The sequence below is a fragment of the Piliocolobus tephrosceles genome, chromosome 15 (assembly GCF_002776525.5).
Source record: "Piliocolobus tephrosceles isolate RC106 chromosome 15, ASM277652v3, whole genome shotgun sequence".
NCBI classification, from domain to species: Eukaryota; Metazoa; Chordata; class Mammalia; order Primates; family Cercopithecidae; genus Piliocolobus; species Piliocolobus tephrosceles.
In genome coordinates this window covers 8,057,619-8,085,023 of record NC_045448.1, presented here as the reverse complement: position 1 = coordinate 8,085,023, position 27,405 = coordinate 8,057,619, and the positions used below count along the sequence as shown (strand labels likewise).

The 27,405-nt window shown below is 45.7% G+C and overlaps 1 protein-coding gene across 1 annotated transcript in view; it reads left to right on the top strand.

The window, feature by feature from the left end:
* The window catches only part of LOC111531634 (putative uncharacterized protein encoded by LINC00299), a 32,155-nt gene extending 6,461 nt beyond the window's left edge, over positions 1 to 25,694 (top strand). Inside the window, exons 2-6 of the mRNA XM_023198929.2 lie at positions 5,821 to 5,946; positions 18,679 to 18,796; positions 21,237 to 21,299; positions 23,734 to 23,824; positions 24,120 to 25,694. Of these exons, the coding sequence (XP_023054697.1) occupies positions 5,821 to 5,946; positions 18,679 to 18,796; positions 21,237 to 21,299; positions 23,734 to 23,757 (331 nt within the window). The 3' untranslated portion in view covers positions 23,758 to 23,824; positions 24,120 to 25,694. The remainder of the gene's footprint in view (positions 1 to 5,820; positions 5,947 to 18,678; positions 18,797 to 21,236; positions 21,300 to 23,733; positions 23,825 to 24,119) is intronic.
* The last annotated feature ends 1,711 nt before the right edge of the window (positions 25,695 to 27,405 follow it).

Genomic DNA, 27,405 nt, shown 5'->3' with positions numbered 1-27,405 from the left:
TAGTGGAACTGAAGACTCTGCAGATTTCCAAGCAAACAGCAGTGAGTGATAGGATATGAGGCCGCTGTTGACTAGTGGTTTCTAGAGTCCACCTCAAATTGACACTATTCTTGTCCTAAATCAGCACCCACTCTGCAGGTCTGAGCAGGTCCAGCAGGCAGCCCTGAGTCTTTTTTTTTTTGTTTTTGTTTTTTGAGACAGGGTCTTGCTCTGTTGGAGTGCAGTGGCAGATCATGGCTCACAATAACCTCTACCTCCTGGGCTTAAGCAATCCTCCCTCCTTAGCCTCCCGAGTAGCTGGGACTAAAGGTATGCACCACCATGCCTGGCTAATTACTGTATTTTTGCCATGTTGCCCAGGCTGGTCTTGAACTCCTGGGCTCTAGTGGTCCACCCAATTCAGCCTCCCAAAGTGCTGGGATTACAGGCATGAGCTACCATGCCCGGCCTGCCCTGAGTCTTTGGAGACAGTCTTATCTGCATTCATTCCTTCTGGTCAAGGTCTCTCTTCCTGACTTGCATTTCTGTAGCTTCTTTTCATTCCTGACCTTGTCCCAACTGCATATCATCATGGATTGAACAGTCTCATCTCTGATCTGGGAAGATATTCCTTTTAATTTATTCCCATTTTTGGTATGAATAAACTCCACCCTTCTTTGCCCTAGGTTCTGTTAGGTGACTGGGTGTGTACAATGAGGACTCTGAAGAACACCGGGTCAGAAGACTGATCCCACTTCTGGGCCTTACAGAATCTGGAGGTAGAAGAGGTAAGGTGTCAGAATTGCTTTACAACATCCCAGGAAAATGTTCTTCTAACTCCCGCCTGAAAGCTTCAGTGATGGGAGGCTCACGGCTTGTGCAGCCACCTGCCCTTCTGATGATTGTCTCTTGTTGTTCGAGGCCACACATTTCCTCTTGTCCTTAAGGCTCTCAAAGTCCACTTCATAACCAATGTCCAGTGACGTCACTCCTCTTGGGCTCACTGTCTTCATTGATCACGTGGTGAGAGGAGCACTGGGTTAATTAGCATGTGTGAAAAACCCTGAACGCCATCAGACCCCCAGCTCATTCTCGTTAGTGTCAATCAGGTTGCTGCTATGGTTGTTGCTATTAGGATAATTGTCACGGCCACTCTTTCACCTTCTGCCTGGCTCCTTTGGCACCGCTTGGCTTCATTAGACCACTTGCTGGTTCTCAGACACACCATGCACCCACACAGCACCCCGGTCCTACAGTGGCTCCTCTACAGGATGCCCAGGGCACCCTCCTTCCCAGCATTCCTGCCCTCACCATGCTCCCTCTCTCCTGAAAACCTTGACTCACCCACTGGAGCTCAGCTACAACCCAAGTTGCCCAGGACACCCCTAACCTCATGTGGGAATCTAATGCCTGGGACTCAGGGGCAGCCTCTGCTACTAGCAACTCTCTGATATTGAAAAATGTACTCACCTTCCCTAAGCCTCCATGTCCTTATTCTTAAAACAGAGATAATGCGTTTATTGCAGGTTGTTGTAAATATTAAATGAAATGAGATATTTAAGTTGTGTGTTGGATAACACATCAGCCATTCCCTCTTTCAAACACATTTTTCTACCTGATTCTCACAGCAGCCTGGGAGGCAGGGATCTTTGCAGGTGAAAACACTCAGCTTTGGGCGTGGCTGATGCAGGGCTACCCAGTTCCTAAGTGCTTCATTCAAATTTGAACCTAGGACTTTGGAATTTACATCTTTTGTGTTAGCCACTGAAAATTTGCAAAATTATTGCTGATGGATCTAGTAGGGTCTCAAAAAATTCTCAAATCAATTAGATCAAACAGAACTCTGTGATATTCTGATTTTTCATTCTTATTTACTTGCATTTATGTTGGGTTTTGATTGCAAGATTCTCTGGAGAAATCAACCAAAATTTTATTATGAAGTGATATGGTTTGGCTCTGTGTCCCCACCCAAATCTCATCTGGAATTGTAATCCCCACATGTCCAGGGAGGGGCCTGGTGGGAGGTGATTGAATCATGTGGGCAGTTGGCTCCATGCTGTTCTCCTAGTGAGGAAGTTCCCACGTGATCTGATGGTTTTCGTGAGTTCTCACGAGATCTGATGGTTTTAAAGTGGCAGTTTCCCCTGCTCACTCCCTCTCTCTCCTGCTGCCATGTAAGACAAACCTTGCTCCCTCTTCTGCCATGATGGTAAGTTTCCTGAGGTCTCGCCAGCCCAGTGGAACTGTGAATCAATGAAACCTCTTTAGTTTAGAAATTACGCAGTCTCAGGCATTTCTTTATAGCAGTGTGAAAATGGACTAATGCATGAAGGAATAGATGGATATAGAATAGAAGTTGCTTTCTTGTTGCTGGGCACCAAAATGGGTTTTCTAGGTTGTTTGGTTTTTGGGAGGCCTGAGAGCCCCCCAAAACAAAGGAATTTAAAAGCCTAAAAGCCAAGTAGCGTCTTCTGACATAGTTATGATGGTTTCTGTCACCCAGCATCTGCGTATGGGAATAACAATACATAGCTCTCGTTGAAAAAGTGCTTGAGGGTACACAGAATGTTTTTTTCAGCCCCACGCTTTGGTTGATGCAAGCCAGCCAGCAGCCCTGTGAGGCTGTGTGAGTGTGAGACTTACTACCTCCAGCCCAGCCTGCCCATGTTGGCTGTCCTGCTAAGCCCAGTGAGGGTGGCCTGTGCCTGGGTCTGCTGCTGTTCCTCACCCCTCACTTCCAAAGCCACATCAGGCGTGCTTCTATCTTGAAGACTGCAGATCCACCTTGAACAGGAGCCAGCTCTCATCGCGTCATTCCTGACAGATTTCTTAATTAATCTGCTCAGATTGTCAATAATGTAATTCACTGTTGATTTAGAAACTAGTTATATGAGGACTGCTAGGGCCATTGTGGGAAAACATCTGAATAATTCAGCTAATAGATGGGAAACTCACCCAGATTGCCAGGGCACAGGGAGGGAGCAGCTAATTCGAACGGGATGAGCTCAAGTAGGGTGATTCCGGCAAATTCCAGGGAGCAGGGAGAGGTTGTCATATTGCTAGGGGCAGCAGCTGCCTGGTTTAATTATTGTCATTTTGGTTTTTGGAAAAAAGCACATGGGCCCACACTTGCAGGCAGAGGCCATTAACACACTCTTGAAAAAGAGTGGAGTTTCAGTGTAAAGTACACGATGTGGCTCATTCTACCTCCGAGCTGTGCTCACATGTTAGTGGGGCTTATTCTAGACATATTGTATTTATAATTTCAAATAATGTGACTATAATTTGAAATTTGTGAATTTAGTAATAAGTAACATAAGAGAACTATCAACATGACCTTTCCCCCACTGGGAGATTCATAGTTGTTTGGGTTTGTCCCAGGATTGTGTAGATGTCTTGAGATTACGGTAATCGTCCTTCGGGCCATGGTAGAAAATGCAGTTTATAGATGGGTGAGTCTAATGATGTGAAGAGTCTTACATAAACATAAAAACCCAATTCTATTTAGTTATATACATAACATTTTGTTTTTATTGGAAATAATAAAATTATATGGAGTTGAGCTATACTAAATTTTTTGCTATGGTGGCTAGAGTTTTCACAACCCTGAAGTGCAGTTAAGTTAGTGTTTAGATGTAAATGTTAAGAATTATGGGACTTTGGGAGGAAATATTAATTTGGTTGCATTTATCCGCGGCGTCATATGCTTTTCTTCTGTTTCTCTGTCTTGCCTTCTCTATCTTCCAACATCCTCACATGCACAAGAGCACATGTATGCACACACACACACACACGCACACACATTGCCCTGTTGGTCACCTCTCTCCCAAATTTCTATCCTGAAGACCTTCAAAGAGAAAGAAAGATTAGCCATATCCAATTCCAATATTTTGACACTAGTACAATTCTCGCACAGGAGAGTCGTCCTGCTTGAGATATCTTGCTTTATATCTTAACAACATAATGGTTGATTTTATGTCTGAACTAGATTGGGAACCTTAGGGGAGAGAATTGGCTTTTGAAAGCTTAGCAAACAGAGCTTCAGCAAATAATTTGTCTGTGAATCAATGAAAGAATCACAAATACGCTGTCTGTAAATGAGCTCTGGGTTTCAGATGAATGCACCTGCTACCGACCCTAGCGTGACATGTGCATGGCAGCCCTGAGGATCAGGTGCGGGTGCACATCACAGAACACCCCACGAACAGACGCTCCGGTGACACAAAGGCTAGTTCACTCTCTCTGTGAACTCAAGCTGTGGATGGCTGGGTGACCGTGGCATGGTCACCCCCACTCAGGCCCCTCCTGTCTTATTCTTCCACTATGCTAGCTCATGGCTTGCTTAAATCTCAGGGTTATCTCATGGTCAAGATATTTGTGGGTGTTCTAGATATCACATCCATATTTCAGAGAGCAGAAAAGAGGAAGAGGGAAAAGAGTGCCACTCCCTTCCCTTCTGCTTTTATGAGGCAGCCTTTCTGAAAGCCCCCCCGCCTTGCCATTTCACCCCCACATACACCCCCACATACACATTTCGTCTTGCACAGCCTCTGCCAGAGCTCAGATGGCCACACCCAGCCAGAGACAGGGTGGTAAATGTAGTCTTTCTAGTGGAACATCCATAACATTGAGTAACATATGCCGTGTTCTAGGGAGGCGGAGGGACCGGCTATTTGAAGATATTTTGCAGCATATGTCATAATACCTAACCTATTCCTAGCAATAGTACATGCTTTAACACAAGCAATTATAACTTTAATGAAACCACAAATAAATAGTTCCCATATTTTATAGAGTGTCCAAGTATTTTGAATTGAGAAAATAATTTGGAAAAAAGTATTGTGTAATGATACCCTAGGACTAGAGAGTATCTGTCTGTCCCTGTCCCTGTATACATTCTCAGCTGCACTCAGGAAGACTAAGTGGTGATAAATACTCTCAGTTGTGGGCTGGTGTTGTGGCAGGTCCCTGAGTTTTCTAACATTGGCTACTGGAAATGGTTTGGCTTTTACTGAACAATAGTTTGTTGTGATTTAAGGGTGTCATGCTTACATTTTCCGATCATGTATTCCCTGGGAATCTAATTTGTAAATAATTACTTGACAGAAACTGAACTGGCTGGAAAATTCTGAGTATGCAGAGGCAGAGGCAGGCCCCGGGGAGGGGACTTCAGCTGAAAGGCTGAGCACCTGAATGGTCTGACCATAATTTCTCATCTCAGCAGTTAACAGCTAATAAGGTCCCTTGTTTAAAAAAAACCCCACATTCTCAGGCTCCAGAAGCAATGGACACCCTTAGCTGGTCATTAGCAGCCATGGCTGGAGCAGCTGGCTTAGGTGGAGTGCTGAGGAGATGATTTTCCCCTTTCACCTCTCCACACCAGAGAACGCGGGGAGGACAGTGTTGTTCTTTCTGTGTACAGAGCCAGGGGGGTCTAGGGCAAGAGGTTGCTATGAACTGAATGTTTGTGTCTCTGCAATTCCTATGCTAAAGCCCTAACCTCCTCTGTGGCTGTATTTGGAGATGGGGCCTCTAAGGAAGTAATTAAGGTTAAATGAGTCATAAGGGTGGGGCCTTGACTTAATCATATGTGTGTCTTTACAAGAAGAGACAGCAGAGAGCTCCCTGCCTCTCAGTTTATGTGCACACTTCTGGCCATGTGGAGACATAGCCAGCAGGTGGCCGTCACCAGAAACCAACCCTGCTGGACTTTGACCTTGGACTTCCAACCTCCAAAACTGTGAGGAATAAGTTTCTGGCCTCCTCACCTGCTCTCTCTCAGCAGGCGGGCCCATGTCTTCTGCCTTCCGTGGGCCACTCATTCTCTGGATTTTCCATTTCAGCAGTGCCTGAGCCTCTACTGGCTGTTCAACACTGGCTGCACTTATGGAAACCACAGACAAAAGATGGAAACAGCCTCCACCAGCATGGGGATCAGGTGTGGGGCAAACACAGGAGACAAAGCCGGTATTAGTTAACTCGTATTTAGCAATGACCATACACCCATGTTCAAGGCGCTCAATCCACGTGAAATCATTCAGGGCTCAAAATAACCCTCCGAGGGAGGAGGGAGAGGCTGCTGTTATCCTCATTCTACAGGGAAAGAAAGAGGCTTAGGGGTGTGACGTGTCTTTTCCAAGGACACAAAGCCAGTGAGTGGCAGAGCCAGGGGTCACACCCGGACTGTCTGCATCAGGCCTCGTGCTCAGCCAGGTGCCATAAAACCATCTCACCAACATCCAGCTGACAGGTGCTTCAGTGGCTAGAGCCCAGGACCCCACCAGCACACAGAGGAGGCACTGCCTCTGATCTCAGGGACCAGCGAAAATCTCCCAGGGGAAGTCAAATCTAAGTGAAGATCTGAAAGGACAGGCAGGAGCTTGCTGTCATAAAGAACGAGAGAAGGGGCTTCCAGACATCTGGGGCAGGGCAGTCCTGGGGTCCTGTGAATGTAGAGAGCAGGAGGTGGGGCTGGGAGGACTCAGGGCATGGGCAGGGGTCCACACCACAGGGAGAATAAAAAAACACCGAGAACCATCAGAGGGTTCAATCAGGGGGATGGCAGGGTCACACTTGCCTTTTAGAAAGATTTCTACAGCTACCCTGTGGAGAATGGGTTGGAAGCAGGGTACGATGGGAGGAGTAGCCACTGCTTTTGAGGCAGGGAGACCGAGCAGAAGGATAGAGCCGCATTCCTGCAGATGCAATGGTAGCTCAAACCACAGCTGTAGAGGTGAGTGAAGAAGTAGCCCGGAGTGTGCGAGCTGGCTTGTGTCAGTTCGTGAGAGCTAACTGTTACACTTTGAGGAATTTGGGGAGCTGGTGATTAAACGCAGCCGTTACTAAACATTAAATTAAACAAATTCACAACCAAACAAATGGTAGCAAAAGCAAAGGTGATAAATACTCAGATTCATCACTTCCTAATTATTTTGCTATGATCTATTTTCCTGAAGGTGTCTATGCCCTTCCTGTCTGTGGCGTGGAATACTATATCACGGTGGCCACTGCCTGTCTCTTCCCAACTCTGCGTTCAATGAAGTCACGTTGGTCTCCACTGGTAACTTAAAATTTGCTATTCTTAAGTGGGAGTGTTTACAATAAGGAAATTGGCAAACATTGAAAATCCAGTTTTATTGTTTTCAACTGAGCACACCTCTGGATCAGCCACTGCATTCTAGAGATAGAGCACGTGGAGGAACCCCATTTATCCTTCCAGATTCATCCCAGAAGCCTCCTCTAGCCACAGCCAACAGCCTCTCTGCCCTCCGGAGCCACTTAACCTGTCCTGCGCTTCCCTCTCATCACTATGGCTGGTGTCAGCCTTTCCTTTCATTCTGCAGGGTTCTTCTTGATGGCAGGACCTGTGCCTCATTCATTTCTAGAATGGAGGTAGTACAGATTTGGGCTCCTTATGCCTCTTTGAAGTGAGTGGGCAAGTGAGCAGGGGAGTGAGATGGCTTTGCTTTTCGACCTTTGTCCCTCTTCTGTCTTTTTGGCAGCCCTCTCTCACTTACTGGGTAGGATACTTAGATCATGATAAACCTTGGGCAGCTTTTGGCCTCTGAAGCAGCCTGGTGGCTGATGTGATGTTTTACATAAACGTCTGTACAGCTTGATGCCAAAATGTCTACTGAGAAACTACTTCAAAGGGGCTACTTTTGAAAGAAACTACTTTGAAAACGACTTGATAGTTAGCTGGGCCAAGGAAAATGTACCCACTAGCAAGGACCAGTACTTCAAAGGCATTCTGAAGGACAATTTAAAAGGAGCATCACATGTCCGGATCACCTTGGGGGAAGTTGTCTTTGAAACTGATCTAAATCAAGGGCAATAGGGCGCAAGGACATCAGATTTGTTTGAAGACAACAGCATCCTGTTAGTCTTGGAAAATAATTGCACAAAGCCACCAAAGTGCCACTTCCTCCCTTCCTCCCACACACCCTCCCGCCACACAAGCCTCTCTGCATCAGAGATCTTTCCAGGCCCGCTTCTGCCTTGGGTGTCACTTTGGTTAACCATTTGAGGGCAAATACTCGGAACGTTGATAAGAGGATTAGTTAGAAAGACACCCCACTTCTCCTGTTTACTTGTGGGGTGCCCCCTTCTCTGGGGCCCATTCCCCCAGGCTTGCCTTGGTCATTTTTCTAGACCCCAGAGGTCAAGAGATCTGAGTTCAAGGACAGGTCACTCCCTCCCATGAGAGCCAAGCCTTTGCCGCCATCTGTAAAGTTAAGCTGCTCAGTCCACTTGCCTGTCTCTCAGAGCTGCCGAGAAGTCGGAGGAGTAAATCGTGAGAAGCCACCAGGGTGCTGAGCTGGGGTGCTGGTTGTTCTCCACGCCACTTCTAGTTTAAGTACCCTTGTATTTTAAAGGAGGAACCCCAGGCCCAGCCACACAGTGGGCGGCTTGACCAGGCCACACATAGGCACTTTACTGCAGGACTCGGGAGTGGGATCCTGTGCCCTTCTGCTCTAAACTACATCTGCCTTTCTTAATTATTAGCCCTGTCAGGTAATGATTGCCACCCATTTCGTTATAAATTTCCATCCAGGGAATGCACACATACCCAGCCACCCCTACCCCATCGCCACCACATGCCCTCTGCCACTTGGTTTCAGATGGAGTAAAAGTTCCCCTCTCCTAACATAGCCACGTTAACCAGGTGATTGTTCTCTCCCTGTCATCATTTAATATACAGCACTATAAAATCAGAGTGCATATACATGCATAACTGTATGTTAATATATAAATAATATTAACAATCATGATAACAACAACATACATAGCACAGACTATGTGCCAGGGCTTATTCAAAGTGACTTGCATATGTTACCTCTTGTAATCCTGACAATTCTGTTGGGTAGATACTATGAGTATCCCATTTTCATGTGAGGAAACTGAGATACAGAGAGGTTAAATAATTTGCCCAAGGTCTCATAGCTAGTAATTGACAGAGCCAGAATTTGAACCCAAGCAGTCCAGTTTCAAAATCTATGTATGTGTGGACACATATGCTTTACTGTGTGAAATACTCAAGACCACGTGTGTCCTGGATGTTAGGGTGAAAGAAAGGATTGTCAGGGCTCTGATGTGCTAACTTCAGACTCTATCCCATTGTACTGTCACACGCCTGACCTCAGACCCGGTAAGTTGTCCCAGGAGGCTGGAACAAGACAGAGCAGATCAGGCACCAACATCCTGCCCTGGCCCTGGCCAGGGCTTCAGTCCCCAGCTGGGCCTCCCCACCTCCTGGGTTCCTGCTGCAGCTTCTTCCTTCATACTCTGGCCATCGCTGCGGCTGTGCCAATGTCCTGTTCCCTCTGCACACTGAGCATGCCAGATCCTGTTGGCTGTCCTAGAGGGTCTGGCCTGACACAGATTGCAGCTTTCCTTTTTAGAACACTGCTGCCTTCTCCCGGGTCGCCAGTCTTGGTCAGCTTCTCAGCTCTTTCCCGGGGGAAGCTGATTATTTACAGGGCAGGACCTTCCAAAGCATGTCCTGGAGGACCAGAAGTGACCAGAAGTGACCCTCATCAGCACTTGCTGCCTTGTTTCCATGCTGGGTCAGTTAGCTCGGGGACCAAAGACAGGGACACAGAACTCAGAATTGCAATGCACTCCAGAAAGTACCTAGAAGTGTACCTGCCTCTTGAGAGGGGGCAAAGTTTGAGAACATTCCTGTCTTCCTGCCACCCTGTGAGTCCCACTGTCCCCTCAGTCTAGCAACAGAGTTGGCCCTCAGTAAGAGTTTATCGAATAAATGTGTTCCTGGGTTATCCCCACCTTCCCAGTTTTGCTCATTCGTTTCTTCAGTCATCCAGTTAGTCTTTTGTTGAACTTGTATTGTGTGCCAACTGTGTGCTAACTACAGAAAGTACAGACACCAACTTTTAGCCTCAGAGAAACTTCATTTCAACAGGAGAGACGGAAATGTACACAGATCATCATCTTGCAATGAGGTGAACGCAGCAATGGAGAGAAGACAGGCATTCAGGGGAGCCAGGCCTGGTGGCAGGGAAGGGCATGGTATGTGGGGGGTAGAGGAGGGGTCAGGGAAGACCCTGCCAGGAGGAGAGAGAACTGAGAAGTCACCCTGAGGCAGAAGAGCCAGAGAGCAGGGCCCTGAGGCCGGCAGGAGATGCACCCTGAGTCTGCAGGCCGCCTTTCCATGACCGTAATGCCTCTAAAAGCACTGATTTCCCACCAAAGCTTCTTGCTTTGGCTTCTGGGAAATCATTTGGGATCACTCGGACGAGGGAGAATAGACCTCTGGAAGTTGACCACTCGCATCCTTTCCTTTCTACCTTCTGCCTTCTTTCTACCTTTCTTTTCACTTGTCGGCAACATTCAAGTGGGCTCAGGAAAGTGGAGCTGCTTCTCCACTCAGAGCCCCCCAGAGCCCGTGTTCCAATTACGTAATGGATTCTAAAGGCTTCCCCAGATAGAAAGCGTTTCACTACCAGTGGGCTTTGATAAGCGCAGGTTCTTCCTAAGGCAACGTGGGCCTTTAGTGCAAGTTTCAAATGCAATCCTCGGATAAGACCATTTTCAAAGGCCTTTAAAATGCAGATAGCCTCCGGAATAGGTTTCAGGCTCCATGTAAATCAGAAGCCACTCGGAAACAGGGAAGCCAGCCTCCATAGGTCTGCCCACACACCGCCAAGATGCAGAGCCAGGATGTAAGCCTGAAGGGCGGCTTATGTCTTTATACTTTGATTACTTGGATGGGCAGGAGCCCAGGTGAGTCGCTTCTGCAGCTAGGTTCTTGGGTAACAATCCCACACAGAAGATAAAACCAAATTGGACTTGGATTTCACACTTGATCCAAACTCTTGATTTTATTAAGGAAGCTGAGGCTGGGGGAAGTTAAAAGAAGTTCCGAAGTTAAAGCAACTAGTGAGTGGTAAAATGAGGATCAGTGCCTTGCCTCGCAGCCAGTGTTTTTGACACTACCTTACGTTCAGTGGCCTCAGAGAGAACCTTTTTTTTTTTTTGAGACGGAGTCGCTATCTGTCACCAGGCTGCAGTACAGTGGCGCGATCTCAGCTCACTACAACCTCCGCCTCCCAGGTTCAAGCAATTTTCCTGCCTCAGCCTCCTGAGTAGCTGGGATTACAGGTGCCCGCCACCACACCCAGGTAATTTTTGTACTTTTAGTAGAGACAGGGTTTCGCCATGTTGGCCAGGCTGGTCTCGAACTCCTGACCTCAGGTGATTCGCCTCCCAAAGGGTTGGAATTACAGGCGTGAGCCACCACGCCTGGCCCAGAGCGAACTTTTAATGTAATTTACCAACACTTAGGATCACCTATGTGCCAAGCATCATACTAGGTGTTGTGGAGCTATACCAACAAGGAGTGTAGGGCCTTGGCAGGTAAGTGTATTACTACAGTTTAGTGGGGGATGAAGGTTCCCATGTATTAAATTGACAGGCAGTGCTGAGCGGCATCATCACTAAACAGAGAGGTATAGGTAGCTGCACACTCCAAAATGTTCCTTTGAAAAAGAGAATTGAAGCCAGGGCAAACATACCATGCTGAGTGATGGATGCAGAGGGAGTAGGGAGTTCCTGGTAAACACTGTCTCTGGAAATATACCAGAATGAATCACTCTTTTAATATCATGATTCCAGCGATATCTTTGACAATTATTCTTAAATTTTGTTTCTAAATCAAACAAAAGTTTTGAGTTGCTTTTTCTTCTTCTTTCTCACTTTCTTAGAAGGAGCAGTGCTGCCTAAAATGGTGAGTGTGCACACATACACACACACGCATTTGGAGTTTTTCTTTTCAACAGAGAGAATTCTGCGCTATAAACTCTCCTTCAGTTAGATTATACACAAGTGTTGACTTTCAATTCATACCTCTGATATGAGTCATTGAGTGCTCTGATTCTTAGTTTATTTGTGCTGTTTTCAGTAAAATGGATTGAATGTGGGGTTATTCAACCATGATGTGGTGCCTTGCTGCCTCTGACACGGGACTGATGAGATCTGAGTGCTTGGCACTATCTTACAGGAATGTCAAAATCAGATTTGGTCAGTAGCCAGCTTTCTACCTTCTCTGGAACACGGACAGAACATCTGGGAAAATTCTCAACTTATTACCCAGAGCCCCAGACATTCCCATGCCACCTCATCTCTCAGAACCTGACTCCACACTGTTAACTGGCCTTATGTACCGCTTACATAGCTGACCATGGTTACGAACCTGCTTTAACATCTTATCTTTGTCTTAGAGGCATTATACAGAATCATGGCTCAATTTTTCAGAGCTCACAACAAAATCATGATATCTATTTCTAAATTAAAATTTCAGATTTCCAGACTTCCCTAGCTACTGCATCTTCTGCCTCTCTTTTGGAGAAATTGTCTTTCAACATCTCCTCCAGAGTTGAGAGTTTTAAACCAATCCTCCGGGACAGGCTTCAGGGGTTCTCTGAATCCTCTTTCACTCTGTGTAAACTTCTCCATGTTTATGAGCCTTTGTCTATATTTCTGGAGATAAGGCCCATGTGTTTATCAGATACTCATAGTGACCCAAGGCCTCAGATGGGTTAAAAAATCTGTTACAGAGATTTCCTATGATTTTGAAAGTAGGAAGGATCTGAGATAGTGCTTAATTGAAACTCTCATTTCACATATGGGGAAACTGAGGCCCATAGAGATACAATTCTTTTTCTCAGGCCAATCATAGCATGGAAGTCCAGAAGCAAAAATCTGATTTTTTAAAACTTGTAAGTACCTTCCATTGTTCCTTATCTTGCCTAAGATTGACTTCTGGGAAGCCTGGTAATCTGTGCACAGGGAGTAAGGATGTTAGATGACTGTCTTTGGAAGAACTGTTTTTCTCCTTTGCTTTTTTGGTAATTTACTCTGGCAGTGGGTAGCTATTTTATTCCCAGACTTGTTCAGAAAATCCTGTTCACACTGTTAAAAGTCTTTGCCCATGCAAATACCCAGTGCTGTTCTTGGCCATCAGGAACCGTCACACTGGGGCATTGCTCCATTGTGCGTGTGTGCACGTTTCCAGGCACGTGCGCAAGTGTGCACTTACTAATGGAATTGCAAAGCAAACTGCAAATGCCCATAATAGGGAATCAAGAGAAAAGTCTCAAGTTAGACTTTTGTTTAACACTTGGCTTCCTAGAGGTTTGTAAAGAAGGTGTCTGTTTAGGGAAAGCCTTATTAAGCCTGGATGGTTGCCCTTAGCAAATGAAAGTGTTGACTAAACCTTGCTCTCTGTTGTGAAATGTAAGTCTAGTGAAATTCAAACACATTGTAAATTTACTAATCAGCTTTAATCAAAGCAGAGAGATATAAATACTCCCAGAGGGTGGTTCCCTGTGAGGACAACTGATGAGGTGACTTGAGAGGCCCTGGGTGGCTCTTAGGAGAGTTAAGGACGTCCATGGCCATCCCTGCTGCAACATGAGCCCGTGTTTGTATGAAAGCACTGGCTCCAAAACAGCCTGGAAGATAGCTGAGAAAACACCTAGAGTGAAACTTGTATTTTACCAGCAAACTAAACCAAGGTCCCTAGAGAAATGGCTTTGCTCAGGCTTCACACTGTGGCTTAATGGCAGGTCAGAGGTGAGGGCCCCACACCTCGGTGTCTAGCCAGGGATCTGGCCCTGGCACAGTGTTGCTGAGTCATGTCCGGCTGCCTAGGGGATATTGCAGAAGGAGCCCCTGGAGGACACACGCATTCGTCATCTGTTCAAAACTGCACAGCAGGTGAATGGCGACATTGACGCTCTCACAAAAACAAGACTGCATGGAGGGCAGCGTGCTCAGCACTTAACAGGAGTTATCTTAGTCTTTACGACGCTGTGATGAAGTAGGTAGCATTCTTATGACTGTCATTTTACAGACGAGGACACTGAGGTTCTGGGGGTTAAGAAACTTGCCCAAATGATGTAATTAGTAGGTGGCCAAGCTGGAATTCCAAAGCGAGGATTTGTAAAGATTATGCTCATCAAAACTCCCACTGCCCTTGTCTGTTTTTGCTTTTCCCCTAAAGCATACCTATGTTTTCTTGTCTCAGAGAATAGGATGCGTGAAGGACTTTGGTTCTCACTGGCCGGAGACACCGAGTCCATCTCAGTCTGAAGTCCTGGGGTCTGAGGTTCCCTGAGTGTGTGGAGTCCCTGCTAGGCAGGATGCAGTTTGACTGACAAGTTCCTTTTCCTTTATTTTCCCCTATTTAGCCACCTGCTTCTCCTGATATCTTCTTTTAGGAGGTTGTTAGGCCCCTGGGCCAGAGGCCTTTTACAGCAACCCAAAAATTGCCTTGTAGCAATCTGACAATAATTTTTTACAATAATTTGCATCTTATTTCTAAATACAGTAACAATTTGGGGTCTTTCGTGTTAATTTTGTGTTTTGGCTCACCATCATTAGTTTGGATTTGTCGTGTGAAGTTCCCCAACTCCTGGCCTATTTCCATCCACCCTTTTGTTCATGGGACAAACAGTAACTGTGTACCTACCCCCAGAACCTCCTACGACAAGGCACCCTGGGGCTCTGAGTAAGTTGTCCTTCCTTTTTTTTTTTTTTACTGTTAATAACACAAATAAATCTGCAATAACTGTCTTGGTTGACACACAGCTTTCCAAATGCTTGTCGATAGCTCTCTGGTATACGACCTTAGTCTTTACTGCGTCCCTGCCTTGCCCGCCCATCCTGCCCTCAAGGGGATACAGGGCTCCTCTCTGGGAAGATCGAGGGTTGGCAGAAAGGAAAGATTTCCTTCTGACTTGTGATATGGCCTCTGTGCCAGGCTTTGTGCTAGGCCCTGGGGATGGAGTGGGGAGCGAGGCTCAGCCCTGTCCTCTGGACAGCCTGGACTGGCTGTCTGCATCTTACAATTGAGTTTTAACAACAGTAGGAGGGGACGAACGCTGGAGAGGAACAGAAACCAGAGATCTGGGCTTGCAGCCCTCCCTGTTAACCTCGACACGGCCCCCCGTGTCCTCTTGGTTTCCTGTCCCTCACCACAAGAAGCAGTGTTCAAATCGGTTTCTAGATGGCTTCGATGTAGCCACGTTTGGGTGGGTCTGGTGCATGTTGGTTCAGCTGGGAACGTGCCAGTGTTTGGAGGTTGTTGTGCTAAGCCTGAGGGCCTGCTCACTGCACAAGGTCAGGGTGTCCTGGTGGGCCTTGTTCTGCTTTGTGATGACAGTGGCCCTCCGAGACGGTCAAGCCTGACCATATAAATTACCATATAAATAACCGTGATGGGTATGAATGACTCATTTAATAATTTCGTTTCTTTATTTCACACCTTTTGGTGCTACCATGCTATGCATTGAGGGTCCAGGATGTGGAAGGCACTAGTACAGCACCTGAGATATTTTTGAGTGGTGGGGCAGAGAATGTGGTACAAAAAGATGAATGAGGTTGGATGCAGTGGCTCACGCCTGTAATCACAGTGCTTTGGGAGGCTGAGGGGGGAGGATCGCTTGAGGCCAGGAATTTGAGACCAGTCTGGTCAACATAGCAAGATTCCGTTTCTTATGTTAAAAACAACAACAACATCAACAACAACAACCCGTGAACAAGATCTAAGGAGTGCAGGGAAGGGAGTGGGTGCCTCTCAGCACACTTTGATGCTGGTGCGCTGAGAGGTTTCCCCTCATTGGGGTTTCTTTGTTCCCTTTGCTATTCCTACCATTAAGCAACCCTTTCTCTGCTCTTCCCTAGGTAAGGGGTGTGAGAGTAGAAAGACAAGCAGTCCTGTTTTGGCTGCAGTGACCACTGGGATGGTCTGCCCAGGCTTCCCTGCTTGCTGCAGTGACAGTTCATGATGGCCATGGCAGAGCGTGAACTGGATGCCCCCTCCTGCTGCAGGGAATGGCCTCATTTCAGGTCATGTCCCCTAGGTTCTGAAACTGACTGAGGAAGGAATACAAAGGCTCGGCCCTCTTGCCTCAACTTGGGACAACTCTGATGGGCCGTCCCAGCTCGAGAGCTCCACTTAGGATTGGTTGGGGGTGGCTCTGAGTATAACCTCATTGCTGCCAGCTTCAGCTTCTGCAGCATCCTGCCTTTCTCACTTCCTTACAGGAGAATCTCCCAAGAACATCCCCTGATCAGTGCTCTGCATGCAATTTCCATCTCGGACTCTGTTTCTAGGAAGCCTTTCAGGCAGCTGACACTGGACGTGGTTGTGAGTGGCAGACCCTAATGAAAAATTGGAGAGGAAGCAGGTGGCCGGCTGATGAAATGATAACCAGAAGGCCTGTGGGCTTGGGTGGCTGAGGCTGAGGCTGAGGCTACTGAATGTTGAAGAGAGAGAGGCAGAGGCACAGATGACTCATCATGGGTTTCAGGCAAACTGTGAAACCAGAGCACTTCCTTGGCAGCATTTAAGAAAACCCCGATGATCTGCAGCTGGAAGGCAGGTTGGCTGGAGGACCAGTCGGAACCCTGAGTAGGTTAAGTTCTCAGTCCTTCAGGCACAGGGCTCTAATGGGAAAGAGGTGAGACCCTGACACTTAGGGAGCCCTGGACAGTTGGGAACCTTGAACACTTACATGTCCCTGAGTTCCCTGGGCCTGCAGAAACAGCCTACTTCTCATGTCATGTAGAAGATTGTAGACTGCTTGAACCCGGGAGGCGGAGCTTGCAGTGAGCTGAGATTGCACCATTGCACTCCAGCCTGGGCAACAGAATGAGACTTGGTAAAAAAAATTTAAAAAAAAATAAGGAGGACTTTCCTTTTTTGAAGATCATACAGAGGTCTCAAATGAGGTAGGTATCATGCAAGACATTGCTTGACCCATCAGGATCTACCCTCGTCTTTCCTGTTGGCAAAGCCAGCTGAAGAACAAGAACCAAATCTCAGCACAGCCCGACTGGGGATGAGCTGGGCTGGCTTGGCCAAAAGGGTATATCCAGTGAAGCAGCTGTGGGATCAAGCTAGTATGTCCCAGAGGACCTGGGAATCTATTCATGGGATTGGATCAGAGTGTAGATATAACATAAAATAAGGTTGAATTTATCGAGAGGGAGCACTCTAGGTGGCACAGGATTAAGCATCTTGGTCAAGATCCCTGGAGAGAATGCTAAGACTCAATTCAGATGATGCTTAAAAGCCTAGAGAAAGCAGTGACCCACACTCAGGCAGATGGTGGAGGGAGGGACCAAATGGCTCAGAGAAGTGGACATGCTGAAGTGGATGTGCTAGTATCCACAGCGCTGACTATCTTCCCGAGATGACCTGGAGGACTTCCCATGTACAAAGGAATGCACTGGTGAGAGTGGCCCCAAAGCCACTGAGCTCAGGAATGGCTGTGCTCTATGTGCCAGAGCTGATGACAGATGAAATCAGAGAACTGGCTCCTGGTAGCAACAGGGATGATGGGATCCTGGGATTACAAAGGCCAAGTGGTGTGCTCATCATTGGATGCAAGGCAAAGGCCGTGATCACAATGAGAGGCGAGATCAGTGGGGCACCCAGGGGGTTCCTGCCCTGCAGAGAGCCCTCAATAGGCTCATTGTTTTAGAAGGGAAATAGATGGGCATCCAACAAGGGCAATACTTAATTTCTATAAGAAAGCAAGTGTGGATTACCAGGAGGTACAATAGTCAGGATCTCTTGCCTAGTTTCTTGAATGGAGCTAATTCTCAGCCCCAGAATCTGTTGACTGAAGGAGAAGCAGAACTCCTCCCAGGAAGGACAGTACCACATTACAGCAGGTGCATTCAGCAATAATTCCCCCAGTTCTCTCCTAAAGGTATCTAGAACATTTATTCAAGCAAATGCACACTGGGGAAAGAGGAATGCCTTAGCTTTTCAAGGACTATGAAACTAACATTGATATTTGGAGACCCAAGATGCTACCATAACTCTCCTATTAGACTGGAGACCAGGAAGGCACATAATAAATTGAATCTTGGTTCAAGCCTAGCTCACATTCTTCATTTCCCTGGTTCTCTAGTATAATAGGAGTGAATGGCAGGTTCATTGGCAGAACCTGTGCATTGACTCCTTGGCCTAGAAGAAAAGATGTTGTAGTGAGGTAGGCCTCTTCCCCTATGAGATTGTAAACCACAGACATGACCACATCTTGTGTTGATGGCAGGAATGTCAGAGATGAGTGTTACCCTCAAAGACTTAAAGGATTCAGGGGCTGTGGTCCTTGCCATAGCCTCATTTAATTCACCAGGCTGCCCCGCACACAGACCTGGTGGGCCATGATGGGGGACACTAAATATCCATACAGTGAGTCAAGTCATATCTCCACCTGCAGTGGCTGTGCCAAGCGTGGCACTTTTGCTAGAGAAGATTAAGCGGAGTCTTTGGCCTCTCTAAGGAAGCTATTGACTTAGTGAACTGTTATTTTTCATCCTTGAACAAAGGAGGATCGGAGGCAGTTTGCATCAACCCGGAACAGGAACAGACAAGTAATACTTTTATGGTCCTACTCCAGATCCACGTGAACTCTCTCACTTTTGTTGCTTAAAAAAGTTCTTATTTATGGTTTATTTTTTGTTTATAAAACAGACTCCTCATATAATAAGTGAAATCATAATATTTTGATAATGGTAGAGATTAAATCATGTATTGTAGTTGTTGGTTTTATATTGTTAAATGCATCTTTAGTTTTTAAATGAGGCAAATTTCGGTTGTCTCTGAGGAGCTTAGAATTACCCAGTTATGTTTTAAGCATGCTAACTTTTGTTGTTTTTTAGTCTGAAGTCACCTGCCCTGTCTGGACATTCCATAGACTACCATTTTTACCCACGACTTCGATGTGGTACGCTCATTGGACCAGATGAGCAAGCAGTGGCGAGTGGGTTGGAGGTCTTGGTAAGCCACATGCACAGCGAGGCTGGGAGGTCAGCCCTGTGAAGACTTAGAGGGCTTCCACATTGGTGGAGTTTTTAGGGACTTAACAGGGGAGTACCTCCAAAGTAAAGAGAGATTGCATTTCATACCTCCTCCCATTAAAGAAGCAGCACAGTGCTGAGGGGCCTCTTTAGCTTTTGGAGGAAGCATAGTTGGTCCTTGCGAACATAGCTTGAACCCATTTTCTGGGTGATGTGGAAGGCTGTCATCTTTGATTGGGACCCAGAAAGGAAAGCATTCTTAGTAGGTACAGGTGATGATGGTGCAAATAACCTTGTCATTTGTGCCATACGGCCTGGACAACTGTTTGGTACTCTGTGGCATTTATGGTGTGGTGTGGCAGAACTTGACGGCACTACGTGCACATATGATACATCACAGAGGTATGGAAAGGACATCGTGTGGAGCTCATGGCAAGCCCTGGGAGAATTACTGCACTCCTGGCATTCTGGAGAAAGGCCATGCCATCAGCACCAGAGAATACATAATTTGAAAAGTGGCTCCTGGTGTGCTTCTCAGCCTTGATAGAGATGAAGCATGTCATCATAGGAGGCTGAGTAACCACATGGCTGGGCTGGTTTCTGTCAGACTCAATTGCTTCTACACTTGAGTGGGCCCAACAGAAGGGGAAGTAGGATATCTAGGACTGCACATGAGCAGGGTCAGAGAGAACAAGGAAGTTGCACAAATGGTTTGCTTGGCCCTCAGGTCATCCCCTACTCTTTTTCTGGTTTTTCTCCATCTGCTTACACTGCCTTCTCTCAGGCCAGGATGACTTGTTTCACTGGTGCATGTGCATTTAACATGGATTTCAGGCAACACCACTCAGGGATGGCCTTGGGAGACAGCAGTGAGGAGAAATCTTCTGATGCACTTCTATCTGGGAAGGTCCTCTGGTCATCCACTTTGTAGGGACAGTGAGGTGGCCTGAGGCAAGCATATGTGCCCTGTGACATTTTTAGCAAAGCTCACAGGCCGTAGGATGTTAGAGAAAGATTGGAACACGAGAGACAGGAAAGTCTGGGGAAGGGGCTTGTGGATGGATCTATAGGGGTGAGTGCAGAATATGAAGATCTGGGTGTCACATGGTGATCACCAGCAAAGAGCGCTCACTGTGGAAGGGGCAGAAACAACCAAATGGGCAGGGCGACTTGGCCGGTGGACATCAGTAAGCCTGTCATTGCCTCATCCAGTGCAGGAACAATGGATGCCCTAGTTGCAGAAATGAGGCCGTGCAAGAGCCCATCAGCACAGGCTCCCACTCTCTGTGGCTCTTCTACATGCTGCTGCTGCTGAATGTCTAATCTGTTAGCAGCAGAGACTAGAAACACCAAGCCTCCATGTTAGTCTTTTAAACAGACTAATCAACTATTTGGTAGTAAGTTGGCTCTGTGGACCTTTTCTGCCATGCAGGGGATACAGACTCCTCTAGACTTGGGTCATCAGATAGTCTTGGCATAAGTTTACCTTTCCTGCCTGCAGCGCCTACGCCAGCGTCACCGTCCACCAACACGGGATTCCACCTAACAGTGCTTTAGGTCAAGAAACCTGTTTTATCACAATGGAAATTCAGCAGTAGGCACATGACCATGGGTTCCACTCTCCCCATCACATATGACGTCACCCAGAAGCTCCCTGCCTGACAGAGAGGTGGACGAGCCTTCTATAAATAGTTAAGGGCCCAAATTAGAGATGATACCCTATGAGGATGGGCCACTGTCCTCCAGGACAGTGCACATACTACATCAATGCTGCTGTATCCCAAATAGGTTGGAACCAAAGAAAAGAATAGTAGTAGGAGCCGCCTAACTTACCATCACCCCCAGTGACCTACTTAGGGAATGTGTGCTTTCTTTCTCTAACATATGAGGTTCTGTGGGTGTAGAGATCCTGGCTTGCAGAGAAAGAATGCCTCTGTAGGAGGACACAGCAAAAGTCCCAATGAACTTTAATTTATACCAGTCACTTGGTCACTTAGAGTCTCTCATAACAAGGATCAGCCATAAAGGAAGGGAGATATCATCCTGGTGGGCACAGTTGACCAGGGGAAGTGGGGCTGAAGATGCACAGGGGCCAGGGAAGAATGTGATTGTTGCTCAGAGGATGCACTGGGGTGTCTCTTGGTGCTCCCAGGCTCAGTTTTAACTACAAGTGTCCAGGTACAGATGTCATAGCTTGCAAAGGGGATGATCACTAGAGGTGCAGACCCGTGAGAGATGATGGTCTAAACTGCCCCACCAGGCAAGCTACGTAGACCAGCAGAGGTGTAGATTGAGGATGGGGGGAATCTCCAACCAGGGGTGGAGGAGGAGCGTGATGAATATTGGTTATAGCCTTGAGATCAACTGCAGCAATGGGGGTTGAAAGTTATTCTACTAATCTTCCCTTGTAAATTTCCCAGGTAACCAGTCTAACCAAAATCCTGGGAGAGCTGTTCCCCAATGCAGCACACTTCCTAGAAGAAGTAAGTGAATTTAAAGGGGGGGGTGAACTGTAGGGAAGTTCATCACCAAATCTGTGGTTCTTTCCCCAGATCTTTCTTCAGGGCCCACACATCCATCACTCAGCTGTGATAGACAGGAGTTGCGGGTGGCTCACCGCTCTCACTGGGAATTGCCCTCAGCAGTAGGAAACTCATTCAAGGTTAAGGCATCTCCTTGAGGATGGCTCATGTTCAATTACTGGCTGACACAGGAATATGAAGGCCTGGTCCTTGTCTCAGCTTGGAACAAATCTGAAGGCCTATCACAGCTTCAGAGATCCTTGGAGAAGGCTGAGGTCTCTACTACAACCTTATTGGAGAGTTGTCTTTTCTCTGCCCAGCTCCCCTTTCCTTCCTTAAGGTTTCTTTGAGAGCACTTCTTATATTAGTCTATTCTCATGCTGCTAATAAAGACATACCCTAGACTGGGTAATTTATAAAGCAAAGAGGTTTAATGGACTCACAGTTCCACATGGCTGGGGAGGCCTCACCATCATAGCAGAAGGTGAATGAGGAGCAAAGTCACGTCTTACTTACATTGCAGCAGGGAAGAGAGGGGGTGTGCAGGGAACTCCCCTTCATACAATCATCAGATCTCTTGAGATGTATTCACTATCAGGAAAACAGCGTGAAAAAGAGCCGCTCCCACGATTCAGTTACCTCCCACTAAATTCCTCCTAAGACACGTGGGGATTATGCCAGCTACAATTCAAGACAAGATTTGGGTGGGGACACAGCTAAACCATATCACTCCTCAATAGCCTTTCTCATGCAGTTTCAGGCTGTTTCCTGTAAGCTGGATTTTAGAACATCCTAGGCCTTTAGGATATTAGGCTTTATGGAATATGTCAGGTTCTAGAAAAAACGGTCATGAGCAAGAGTAATAATGACGCCTCACTAAACAAAAACAAAATATAACAAAACAAAAAACAAAAATTTCTCAGTGAATTTTCTTTTATTATGATGCTGTGACTGTGACTCTCTTTATCCCTATGGATGTTTTGCTTTGAAATTTATTTTTGTCTGATATTCATAGAGCTAATTTGATTTTGTTGGTAGTAATATTTGCTGGAAAGCCCAAAAATCTTCAAGCTATGAGTTTTGTTTTAGTTAATGCAAATTTGCATTGATTTGAGTAGAAAGCCTATCTTTCATTGTAAATTCTCAAAGCCTTCTCCTGTTCTCAGTCCAGTCTCTCAGCACCAAGGGTCGTCCCTATGTGTCTGTGCGTGTGAGGTTTATTTCCCCTATACCCTCACAATGAGGATATAATATTTTGGGATCCCAGATTTATGGAAGAAGCCTCTCCTATTAGACCATCCACTTTTTCATGGGACCTGGGCTTTTTCATAAAGGCTGTGAAAATGAAAGTTCACCAGATTTGCTTTCAAGGCAAAAATTATTTCATTGCTCTTATTTCTCGTTACCAACTTTCCTTTAGATTTTGACCTGATAACTCCTTATTGTGTAATAAAAATGTTTTTAAGAATTTTAAAACATTTTAATCCAGAATTTTTAGTGTTTCCTCAAAATACTCAGCCTTGCATGTTACTGGAAACAGAAGTCCTAGAGGCAATTTTTTAAACAAAGAAAATTTCGATAATGGTGAAATGTTATCATCTACTCACTCTGCACATGCAGGAAACTGTTTAACTGGTATGATGCAAATACACACTTTGAAATTGGCATGATGCGCTATAGGATTCTGAGGCTGCATCATGTTCATTTTAGTTCACTTTATGAGAGACAGAGAGAGAGAGAGACTGTTTCACATTTATTGGATGGTGTTTCCAAACAATTTCAACAATTGATTTGCATTATACAGTCGAGACAATAAAACTGAAAATAAATTAAAGCCACTTAAACAACTGTTTTGTGGAATAAATATGTAAAATTTGAATATTTATGATGGTAAATCAGATTAAGTTGCTGAATACTTTTGTCTAATCTTTCATCAATGATGCAAAGCTCTCAGGAGTAAGTTTATCAAGTTTTTGTAGTGTGTTTTGATTAAATATAAATAAACTAATCACATTTTTTATGGTTACAAAATAGTTCATTAAATGGGGAGGCAGTGATAGCAGACTTTTCCTCTGGAAACACATGGTTAGCAATGTAGATTTGCATTCCACAAAGGCTAAGAAATAACAGGTTTTATATAGCTGATGAGAAAGCTTCATGTTGACTTTTAATAACCATTACACTGAACACTAAGTTTTAATATTTTGAACTTGTTCCAGAGAACCTCGAGTTGTTGTACTCATTAATTCTTTGGGACCAACTTACTGATGTTCAAGTTCATGAAACAGGCTTTGCATTTAAGATTTATTTTCCTCAAAATACAAGGTATGACATTTGGGAGAATTTGTAAGTTTTTTACTAAGGAATATAAGAGAAAACCCATGATTTCTTTTAGTGTCCTTTCACCTTGGACTATTGATTCTTCAGTTTTGAAGTGGATTCTGCACTCAAGAAACATACCATTGAAGAATGGGACTGGTGGGAAGGTGAGGAAATGGAAACTCTGCCGTTAAGTAACTTGTCCTTGGTCTTTTACCTGATAAATGGTGGGACACTTTTCTGCTCTGCCAAATGACACCTTCACTTCTTGGATCCCCTCCAACCTCCTAAACCCCTTCCCTTCCTTTCTCCTCCATCTCACGTCCCTAAGCGGACAGAGGCAACCAGGTAACGACTTCATCTTTTCACTCATGTCTTCCTACACACATTCTATACTTGAGATCAATTGCAGCAGTGGTGTTTGAAATTTATTCCTCTAATCTTCTCTTGTAAATTTCCCAGGTAACCAGTCCAACCAAGATCCTGGCAGAGCTGTTCCCTGATGGGGCACACTTATTGGAAGAAGCAAGTGAATGTAAAGGAGGGTGGACTTAGAGGAGACTGTGGTGCTCTACCAAGATCTTTCTTCAGGGCCAATACATCCATTGTTGAGTTGTGACAGACAGGAGCTGGGGGTGGCTTGCCTCTCACTCTGGGAATTGCCCTCAGTCATAGGGAACTGCCTTACTCAAGGGTCAGTCACCTTCTGGAGGTTAGCTCATGTTCAATTCCTGGCTGATACAGGAATACGAAGGACCAGTCCTTGTCTCAGCTTGGGACAAATCTGAAAGCCCATCACAACTTCAGAGATGAAGGGTGGGAGCTGCCTCCACTGCCGCGTTTCCTCCTGTAGCTTTCTTTCATGGCCAGTGTCTTGGGGTGTGCCCTGCACTCCATGCCCCCAGCACTCCTTGGCCTTGCCTCTGTGTGAAGATCTGTTCTTCAGTTTCTGCTGCACTTCCTCATCAGCATTCAGACTCCTCTAAAGTAAACCCAGGACCCTTGTTTGACTTCCCGTGCCTCTCAAGTTCCTTACACGAGACCTCTGCTGAGATGCCTCACTCTCTAATCCTCTCCAATCAACGCAGGTTGGGAGCCTGTACTTGATGAAGCTGCTCCATCAAGGTTCCCTCTACCTTAACAAATCCTGTGCAAAGTTCTTTCTCTACATCAATGGAATCTTTCCGCAAAGTCTGGCACAGAGCTCTGCTGCTTTCATTTAGAAATATTTCCCCGACGGATTTGTGGGACACAAACAATCTCATGGCTACTGTTCTCCCCGGGTTCCCTGGCCACTCTCTCTCGTAGTGATTCCCTGCATTAATTTCCTGTTCTGCTGTGAAAAATCACCACAAACTTAGTGGCTTCAAACAATGTGGATTTGATATTTTACCCTTTTGTAGGTTAGAAGTTCAACAAGGATCTTTCTGGGCTAATACCAAGGGGGTGGCAGGGCTGTGTTCCTGCTGGTGGTTATAAGGGAGAAATTCTTTCCTTTTTTTCCAGATCCTAGAGGCCACAAGCAGTCCTTGGCTTGTGACCTCTTCCTTTATCTTCAAAGCTAAGAGCCTAGCATCTTCTCTCCTCTTTGGCCTGTGCTTCCATCTTCTATCTTCTTTCCCTGCTTTGAACTCTTCTGCCTCCTCTTCTAAGGGCCCTTGTCAAACAGGCGCCCACCCAGGTGATCCAGGATAATCCTCCCCACTGCAGGATCCTGAGCTCATCTGCAAGGTCCCTTTTCCCACAGAATAGAATGACTCACAGGTGCTGGGAATGAGGATGTGGACATGCCTTGGAGGGGCCATTATTCAGCAGACCACAATCCGTCTCCCTAAATTCACCTCTTAATTTTGGGGCATCCTAAATTTGGTTCTCTGCTTACTTCTCGTCTCCATCCATACTCTCTGAGGAGAAGAGCTCACCAAGGACCGTGGCTGTAAATGCGTTCTTTGAGCTGGCGTTTTTCAAATTGTATTTCCACTCCGGACCTCGTCCCTGAGTTCCAGGTTTGTATTCATATCCGCCTGTGTGCATTGTCTACCCAACAATTCATGTGGATGTTTAATAATGATCTCAAACTCAAATATCTACAAAAGCCTCTGAATTTCTCCCCCAAACCCATTTTTCTGCACCCTTCCTCTCGCTGTTAATGGCTCCACCATCCACTTTGTTACCTGAAGAAAAAACTCAGGAATCTTCTGGATTATTCTAATTTACTTTATCTACCTCCCACATCTAATCTATGAGCAAAGTATCTCAGCTGCCATCACTGATTCCACGCTTCCTTCACCTCCTGCCTGGGCTTGGGAAGCAGCTACTCAACTGCTCTCTTTGCTTCTGCTCTTCCCGTCTGAGGTCTACCTTTCACCCAAGATTGAGGTTTTTGTTTTTGTTTTGTTGTTGTTGTTGTTGTTATTGTGGTTTTGAGATGGAATCTTGCTCTGTTGCCCGGGCTGGAGTGCAGTGGCGCAATCTCAGCTCACTGCAACTTCTGCCTCCCAGGTTCAAGCAATTCTCCTATCTCAGCCTCCTGAGTAGCTGGGATTACAGGTGCCCACCACCACGCCCAACTAATTTTTGTGTTTTTAGTAGAGATGGGGGTTTCACTGTATTAGCCACGCTGGTCTCGAACTCCTGGCTTCAAGTGATCCACCCACACTGGCCTCCCAAAGTACTGGGATTACAGGCATGGCTCATCCTGCCTGACCCCAAGAGTGATTTTTTAGTAACCACTTTTACTAGCAAGAATTTCGAACCTTCCAAACAATACAGAGAATGATGAAGTGAGCATCCAGGTATTTATCACCTAGATTTAATGTTGTTAACATTTTATTTTATATCACTATCTTTTTAAACAAAGAAATGATCACATGCTTGTGAAGTCTCTACTTATTCCTCCTTAATCCCATCCCCAGCTCTCAGCAAGGATAGATGGCATTGTGTGATACATTTTTACACTTTACGTAAGTGTTTTGTATTCGATGTTTCTGGCACTTAATTTTTTGAGAATTATATTTGAAGTGTATACATGTTAATATACATAGATTGGCTTCATTCATCTTAATAACTGTTTATCATTATATAAACATAGGACAGCATAGTTAATCATTTTCCTTTTGTTAGGCATTTAGTGATAAAATTCACTGCACACCACTGCAGTGAACATCTATGTGCCTAAATCTTTGTGCACAAGTGTGAAAAACAGTAGAACAATTTGAAATTTTAATGTAGCTAAGTTTATCAATCTTTTTCTAAAATGTTAGTGCTTTCGTAACTTGTTTAGGAAAGCTCTTCCCAACTCTATGAAGGCATTCAATTAAATCTTCTATAATTTTACTTTCTAAATTGAGGTCTAATCATTCTGGAATGTGTGTGTGTGTGTCTGTGTGAGTTAGATATGGTTAGCCAATTGTTCATCACAATTTAATGAATATTCTAGTTTTTACCCACTGAATTTTAAGGCTGCTTCTGTAGAGTACCATGTTTCTAAAAGACATGGTACAGCAGCGGTCGTGGAGGCATACAGCCTGGCTCCAAAATCTGGCCCTGTGACTGATGAGGAGGTAGGTGTGCCATCTTTGACTGCTTACACACACTGTCTGCATCTCTGCCCCAGTTCCCCCCATTTGTAAAAGGAGAAACTATGAGTAACTACTGTTTGAGTATTAAATGAGCAATACTGCATTTTGATTCCTTCATGCGGAACCTGGCACTAATACTCCGTGAATGTTAACTATCATATTTAAAG